The 8,911-nt window shown below is 39.7% G+C and overlaps 1 protein-coding gene across 1 annotated transcript; it reads right to left on the bottom strand.

The window, feature by feature from the left end:
* Nucleotides 1–5,817: 5,817 nt before the first annotated feature.
* Nucleotides 5,818–6,410, bottom strand: LOC142178012 (uncharacterized). Its single transcript, XM_075247326.1, has 2 exons — nucleotides 6,168–6,410; nucleotides 5,818–6,060 (listed from the first exon to the last, which is right to left on the bottom strand). Exons 1-2 carry the CDS (start codon nucleotides 6,408–6,410, stop codon nucleotides 5,818–5,820), a joined length of 486 nt encoding a protein of 161 aa, XP_075103427.1.
* Nucleotides 6,411–8,911: the final 2,501 nt, after the last annotated feature.

Here is an 8,911-nt window from a genome sequence, read left to right as displayed (position 1 = left end):
GGAGAACCTCTCGGCTATCCAAGAGACAATGACAAGGCTTATATCCGAGCTAGAAGCGGCCAAGGAAAACAAAAGGCTTAGAGATGCTCAATTCCTTGGTATGCAAGCTCAGATCAGAACTCTCCTTTCTATTGGAGCTTTTCCGTTGCCCCGGTCTCGTGAGTCATCGCCAGAGGCTCGACCTCCACGTGATCGTTCCTCCCGTCTTCCCCGTGATCGTTCCTCCCATCCGACCCGTGATCATTTTTTCTGTCTTCCACAAGACCGTTCTTTGTACCGTCTTGTAGATGAAAGTTCATCAGATGGTGATGATGTTGTACAAAACACCCCTTGGCCAATACTTTGAACTAGACTAATAGAACTAGTTTTGAATTAGATTGAACAATTTTGAACTTGTTGTAATTACTTAGTTTTTGCTTGGTTTTGAATTGTGATGTTTAATTGAACTTTGTTAGTTTTAAAGTATTAAATGGATATTTGGTTGGATTTGTGGTGAATTAGGTGTTATTGTGGTGAATTGGGGGTTAATTGATGTAAATTGGGGGTATTGGTATGCTATTTTTATTTGGCAGGTGGCGTAGCTACCAAAACATGCATTTTCTGCCAAAATTAATTCCAGAAAACCGACCCAAATGTTGGTCAGTTAATGCAAATTGAATTCCTAGAAATTCAACAATACCGACCAACTTTGGTCAGTAAATTGGATGCCATGTCCACATTACCGACCAACGTCGGTCGGTATTATTAAATTTTATTTATTTATAAAAAATATATCTATTTTTTAATTACCGACCAACATTGATCGGTATATAAAATATTATAGATTAATTTATTTTTCATTACCGACCAAAGTTGGTCGGTAAAAAAATTTATTAAATTTAGAACACCGACCAATGTTGGTCGGTAAAATTAAATTGTTAAAATAACATTCTGACTAATATTGGTTAGTGATTCAACTAAACTGTCAGATGGTCGTGTAGAGCATACCGTCCGAAGTTGGTCAGTATGCTCTACCGACCTTCAAAATAGCGACCACACGTAAATGATCGCATTTTGGACGGTTATTGGCCATTACCGACCGATTTTGATCGGTTTTTTCAGACGGTTTTATGCGGATTTTCAGTAGTGGGACTACAAGTCCGAAGTTGAATCGTAATCCTTACGAAAATAGTGACGCAAGCTTCCTACCACAAACCAATGAGAAGACTGCCCCCTTTGTTGAGTTTGGCGTGGAGGAGTCACTTAGAGCTAAGACTTATTTGGCGGCTTTCCTTGCATATTGGCTTTGCAAATTTATGTTCCTCAACAAGAAGATCGATTACATTTGTGCTAGTGTCTTCAAAATCGCGAGCTTGATGGTTCATGGAGAGAAGTTTTCCTTGGCGGTTCCAATCCTTGTGAGTATATACCATGGCTTGAAGGAGATCTCCACTTCTCAAGATTTGGGCGCCTGCAAAGAACTCTTTCCTATTCATTATGTATATGGATGGATAGGAGCATATTTTGACACCTACTCTCGTGTTGAGCCTCCTCAACGAGGTCCGCAAATATGCAAGGTTTCAGGAGAGAAGATGGCCAAGCATTTTGACCTTAGTAATGCCCACGAGTTGTTTCAACAAGTTAGTGCACGACAACTTCACCATTTGGTCATGCTACAAGGGAGGGAATTATATCTTACCGATTGTGACAAACAATCGAACTCTTGGAGCGACTTTTTTTATAAGTCTTTGCTCAATCTTCATCACCCTTAGGCATGATGATGGTCATATTGTGGAATCTTATAGCCCCCATAGGTTTAGTCATCAATTTGGCTTTTGTCAAGACTATCCTGGCAATCTCATAGAGCGACCTTATGATGGCTCACTGAAAATGCTAGTGCAATTCTGGGACTCTCGTGTTCATCTTGGAGGTTTGTCAAAGGTTATTATCCCTATGTGTCCATCAGAAGAGGGGCCTCTAATGACTCGTGAGTATGTAGAATGGTGGTCAGCTCGTCGAGTACACTCTTCCCGACAAAGTACTCACATCATTTTGAATGTTACAAGGAAAGATGATATTCCTTCATCGTCCAAAGATGATCAACATCAAAAGAACACTCACGAAGGATCTTCCAAGTCCAAGTTAAGATCGAAAGATCCTTCGCAAAGCACCAAGGTCTTATCCAAGTCTACCTCTTCGATGGCGGGGATGCCCGTATGGACAAAGGAGCTAAATATGTTTTGTTGACTTCCAAGACAACTGCTGCCACTGTGGAGGTGACGAACAATCCTTTCATAAGGAAAGCGCCTCCTACTTCACCAAACAAAGATGTTACGAAGACAACCAATATCGTGCCAACAAATGAGGTAAGGACTCAACCTTCTGCTTTGCCCAACGAGATTGTGAATGTTAGTGCGACTTCCAGTTCGAACGAGAGTGATGTTAGTCATGACATACATTGGAATCGTTCAAAGAAGAAGGGTAAGGACACGAGCCATAGTGAGTTTGCTGACTTGGACGCTCTTAGTACCAATACTGAATTTTTTGTAGCGGGTGACCCTAGCTCAACGATGCCATTGTCTGAACTGGAGAAATGAGTAAATATTATTTACTTCAAATTTACTTCTTTTCCCCCTTTTTTGAACACTAAGGTTATTATTTATTTTTATTTTTTAAAATTGTAGTTGGGTGTCAATGAGTTGTATGATGATGTACTTGGTGACAACATGGTAGAAGACTGTGTTACAAGCCCAAATTCCTTCTGTGTGGCCGCAAAAAGTCCTCACACTTTATTTGATGGCGTTGAACATCATGCTGCAAACAACACTCCATTGACAGATTTGAGTCTACCCAAAGAGTTGCATCTCATTCTTCCAGAAGATGTTATGCTTTCCAAGCCAGCCATGACGAGTAAGATGGAGACTGCTGCAAGTCAAGCAAAATGTCAAAAAAGTCTTCGAGCCTACTCCATGGCCGTTGTTTCTTGATGCTCCAAACTTTAAACCACAAGAGGCTATCTCCCGTATTAAACTTTTTTTTATTAACACGATGTGGCATACCTTGTGTGAATAGATCAAAGAGTTCTCTCTTGATTCTTTAGATAGCTTCACAAAGTTGGAGGAAAGTGTCTCTTTGACTCTTGAGAAAATTAAGAAAGAAAATATTATTGATACTTCTACTTTAGAGCCTCTTGTCGAGGCTTTCTTCAAGACGTACGCGGATAATGATGCTTTAAGATCGTCCAAGATGACTAAAGAATTTCACCAAGAGTCACTTTCTGATGCACGACGACGCCTCGATGATGCCAAACAGGAATATGAAAAAGTGAACATGTCTATAGAGAAACTTCAAGACAGTCTTGCGAGTGTTGAACAACAGCTATCTGCCTTGGCCTCGAGAAAGAAGAAGATCGTCGTGCTCTTGGATAAACAACAAGTGAAGTTGGCTAAAAGTCAAGAGAACATTTCCATCACCGAAGGGGAGATTTATACCATTGACGCGAATCATCCATTATCTGATGATGAAGCAGAGAAATTATCCCTCCTGAAAGGGGTAGTTGAGACAAGCCGCCAATAAATCCTTAGCTTCAAACCTTTTTCATGATTTTAGCTTTTTATTTTTGCTTAGGATTCTCGACTTACAATTTTGTTTTATAACTAAAATCATGTAATGGAGTACTTAGTTCTCAGAGCAATAAAAGTATCTTTATGTTTAGTATGTGATATCTCTCTTTGAGAGTTAGATTCCCTCAGTTACTCCCAGTTATTTCTTTCTTAAATTTCAGTACGTGTCTTGTGTGTTGGCCTTGTTGGTTCGCGCGCTCTTGTTAAAGAAAGTCATATCTTGAGCTAGGAGTGTTAGAATTGCAATCTGTTTGCACCGCAAGAAAGAAAACTCAGATACTTTCACTACCTATGAATTTCATGGCAGAACTCCTTTCGGGCTATCAAAAGAAAATTCGCGAAGTTGACTTAACTACAGTGAACTTTCAGATTTGTGTACTTTCGGCGGAAAACATTGTATCTTGAGATAGGTGTGTTGGACTTACAATACGTTTGTACTGTTAGAAAGTAGACTCGGAGATCTTCAATTCATATAAATTTCATAGCAGAACTCCTTTCGTACTGTTAACAGAAAATTCGTGAATTCGACTTAAGTGCAGTGAACTTTAAGATTTGCATACCTTTGGCGAAATAATTGTATCTTGATCTAGGAGTGTCAGAATTACAATCCGTTTGTGGTGTCAGAAAGTAGACTCGGAGATCTAAAATGCATATAAATTTCATAGCAGAACTCATATCGGACTGTCAATAGAAAATTCACGAATTTGACTTAACTGCAGTAAACTTTTAGATTTACATTCTTTTGGCGAAAATAATTGTATATTGAGCTTGGAGTATCGGCATTGCAATTCGTTAACGCCGTTAGAAAGTAAGCTCAGAGACCTGAAGTACCTATGAATTGCATCGAAGAACTCTTTTCGGTCTATCAACAGAAAATTCGCGAAGTCGACTTAACTGCAGTGAACTTTCATATTCACATGCATATAGAAGTCTTTGAGGCATGAGACCTTCTAGATTAGTCAAAGTTCCAGATCATGTATTGCTTGACCTTTCGGAACCCAAATTAGAAATTCCACAGTTAGGTCATATGATGATGGAACAATTCACATTGGATTCAACTACGCAAGGCTTTTGTGGTAGCATCATGTTTTGAAGAAATGAAGCAAAGTTGGAAAGGCATTCACGACAAGTTAGCAACAATCCTTCGCGTCAATTGCATTTATGACTTAGATTCTTCATATAGGACGAAGTATGAATATTTCATCCTTTTATTTTCTTGACAATGATGTATCAGATCCTTGTAGCATTGAAGTAATGAAATGTCCATTTTAGCTCGACACAAATTACCTTCTTTCTTTTTGCAACGTACGCCTATTTGAGTAATCAACACGATGCCTCAACACGAATTTTGATGATCATGTCACGTTGAAACACATTTGTTTTTTAAAGCTTATGCGACTGAACTTAGAATGAAAATCTAAGCTGCCTACATACCTCAATGAAGAGGATCAAGTCATAACGTAGTTCAAAATAAGTAATTTGTTTTACTCATATGATTGAACTTAGAATGAAACTCTAAGCTGCCTACGTACCTCGGTGAAGAGGACCAAGTTATAACGTAGTTCAAAATAAGTGAGTTTTTTTTATTTTTTTATTTTTATGTCCTAACTTTTTCCTAGGCCACCTCTTTCGAGGTTTTCAACCTAGCGGACTTTCTTTTGTTGCCTAGGCCGCCTCTTTCAAGGTTTTCAACCTAGCGAATTTTTTATGTCCTAACTCTTGCCTAGGCCGCCTCTTTCAAGATTTTTAACCTAGAGGACTCTTTTTTTTGGGTACCGTTCCTAGTTTAGGCTCATGTGGGCAATGGGCATAGCAACATGCAGTTTAGGCTTGTGCGTTAAGGAGCGTATCTTCTTCAAGGATAATACCTCTTCAAAAATTTTCCATTGATAGGGCCAATTCTCATGCCATCTGCATCAACTAACTTGTAAGCTCCACTTGAATAAGCTTCTTGCACAACATATCGACCATCCTATTATGAAGTGAATTTACCTCCGGATTTGCGAGAGGTGATAATAGGTCTTCTTACTGCAAGAACTTGATCGCCAACTTAGAAGGACCACAAGCGAACCTTTTTGTTGAAAGTACGAGAAAGATGAGCTTGATAACATTCAAGACTTTGTTGAGCTTCTAGCCTTTATTCATCAATGGACTCTAGTTCTTCAAGGCTCAGACGAGCGTTTTCTTCTTCAGTAAGACCTTCTTGGTCAACGAGTCACAAGGATGGTATTTGACGCTCAAGAGGAAGAACTGCTTCGACTCCATAAATAAGAGAATAAGGAGTTGCTCGTGTCGGCGTGCGATGAGTCGTCCGATATACCCACAAAGCTTCTTTCATTCTGTCATGCCAATCTTTTTTAGACTTGGAGATGACCTTCTTTAACAAGTTGCAAAGTGTCTTGTTAAATGCTTCGGCTAGTTCATTTGCAGCAACATAATACATTGACGAATTACATTGCTTGAAGCCAAAAAGGTCACATATCTTGGTTATCAGTTTGTTATCGAACGGATTGCCATTATCTGTTATTATATAACTAGGAATGCCAAAATGATAGATGATTTTACACGAATGAAGTTTGCAACATTCTCCTTCTTCACTTCCTTGAGAGCGACAGCCTCGGCCCTATCTAAGAAGTAATCAGTTGCAGCAAAGATGTATAGATGTCCTCCAGAAGATTTTGGAGGTGGTCCAATGACATCTAATCGCCAAGCATCAAATGGCCAAGATACAACAATAGGGTGTAATATTTCAGGTGGATTGGTGTATAAAATTTGCGTGAAACTGGCAAGCCTTGCATCTTCGAGCATAATCTAAGCAATCATTCACCATTGACGGCCAATAGTAACCCATTCTCTTAATATGGAACTAGAGCTTCAGCCCAGATTGATCTGATCCACAAATTCCAGAGTCTGCCTCTTGCATAGCTTAAGTTGCTTCATCTTCCCCTAAACAATGCAAGATAACTCCCTCAAATGATCTTCGATACAAAGTGTCTTTGTAGTAAAGGAAGTGAAGGGCACACCGATGAATTTCGGTCTTTCTCCTTGGATCTTCTGGAAGTATCCCATAACATAAGTAGTCGATCATGGTTTGTCGCCAATCAACCTTCTCAACTTCAGCGACAGCTACCAAGTACTCGAGCTTGCTTTCTTCATCCTCGTTCTCATCTGGTGGTACTATCTATTTTTGGAAAATAGTAATTTGTGTCTGGCTGGGTAGAGTCAATGTCGAAGCTAGAGCAACTAAGGCCTCAGCTTTCTTATTTTCCTTCCTTGCACATGCTGAAGAGTTACATTGCCAAGCCATCCAATCAATTTCTGCGCATAATCATGATAAGGACGCAATTATGGATTTTTGACCTTGTAGCTACCTAGAAATTTATGGATCACTAACCTAGATTCTCCAAAAATATGTAATTGGAGTTGTCTCATAACAACGGCCATTTCAAGCCCAAGTATGAGTGCTTGATATTCTGCAACGTTGTTGGAGCAATGTTGAGTTTAGGTGAAGGAATATGGTAATACCTCTCCTTGAAAAGTGACAAACACGACACTTGCGCCAGCTCCTTCATGATGCACGACACCATCAAAATACATTTTCCAAGGTGGTTGCACTTTGATGACCATTGCATCCTCATAAGATAGTTCATCAATCAACTCCCAATCATCAGGTATTGGATGATCCGCCAAGAAATCTGCCAAAGCTTGTCCTTTCAAAGCTTTTTGTGGGATGTACACTATCTCAAATTGTTAAAATCGAAGGTACCACCTTGCTAATCAATCATTAAGGACGGGTTTTGACATAACAAACTTGATCGGGTTCTCCCTTGAGACGATACGGATGACATGTTCTTGAAAGTAGTGCTTCAGCTTTTAAATTGTGAAAACCAATGCCAAACATAACTTTTCGATTGGAGAATACTTCAGCTCATTTGGGGTCATCATCCTACTCAAGTAGTAGAGGGAATTTTCTTTACTTTTACTATTTTCTTGGGCCAAAAGGGCTCCAACTGACCTTTCTTGGGCCGCAATATAAAGGATCAATGGCTTTCCTGGTATAGGGGCTACCAGAACCGGAGATTTCATCAAGTAGGATTCGATGCTTTGGAATGCGTTGCTACAAGCTTGCTCCTATTCAAAAGGTACACCCTTCTTTATGAGACGGCTAAAAGGTTGGCACTTCCCTGCTTGATTTGAGATGAATCTTCTAAGATACACCAATTTTCCTTGTAGACTTTTCAGTTCATATATATTTCTAGGCTCGGGCATCTTCAAGATTGTATCAACTTTGGCTTGATCTATCTCAATCCGTCGATGTCGAACAATGAAGCCAAGGAATTTTCCAGAAGTAACTCCAAAGACACATTTCAACGGGTTCATTCTAAGTTGATATCTTTGAAGTCATTCAAACACCGTTCTTAAGTCTCGCAAGTAGTCTCCTCCCTTTCTTGATTTCACCACTAAATCATCCATATAGCATTCCACATTCTTGTGGAGGATGTCATCAAAGATATTTTGCATTGCCCTTTGATATGTGGTGCCGACATTCTTCAAACGGAAAGGCATTACTTTGTAGCAATAAATGCCTTTAGGAGTGCGAAATGCAGTAAGCTCTTCATCTTTTTGTGCCATACATATTTGATTGTAGACAGATGATCCGTCCATGAAAGACATCGTCTCATATCTGGTGGTGGCATCAATCATAATCTCTAGAATGGGGAGCAAAAATTCGTCCTTGGGGCATGCATTATTGAGGTCTCTAAAATCGACACAAACTCGAAGTTGCCCATTCTTCTTCTTCACAGTAACAATGCTTGAAATCCATGTAGGATATTTAACCTCCCACATGAAACCAACATCGATGAGCTTATTGACCTCAGATTCGATAGATGGGATCAATTCTGGCCTGAAGCGCCTTTGTGCTTGCTTAACAGGACGAGCTCTTTTCTTGACCGCGAGGTGTTGAACTGCTACTTTAGGATCTAAACCGGGCATCTCTTTGTAGCTCCAAGCAAAGACATCTATATATTCCTTGAGTAGCTCCACATAAATACTTCCTTCATCTGCGGTTAGTAGGGAACTTACATAGGTGGGCCTGGAGTCTTCCGCAGTGCCAAGATTGACTTCTTTCAATGCATCAACTGTCATTTTAATTCCTTCTTCTAGTTTCGGAGGAGCGTCCCTGACATCTTCGTCTTCTTGGGGATCACCATCATTGAAAGATATATGGCCACGCCATGTCTCCCAAATTTTCATCGACCTTCCTTAGAAATGAAACGTATTGCTCCTCATTCGCAGTAATATGATAT

Source organism: Nicotiana tabacum, chromosome 24 (genome assembly GCF_000715075.1).
Source record: "Nicotiana tabacum cultivar K326 chromosome 24, ASM71507v2, whole genome shotgun sequence".
NCBI lineage: Eukaryota > Viridiplantae > Streptophyta > Magnoliopsida > Solanales > Solanaceae > Nicotiana > Nicotiana tabacum.
Note: the sequence above shows the minus strand (reverse complement) of the source record. Positions and strands in the feature narration are given on the sequence as shown.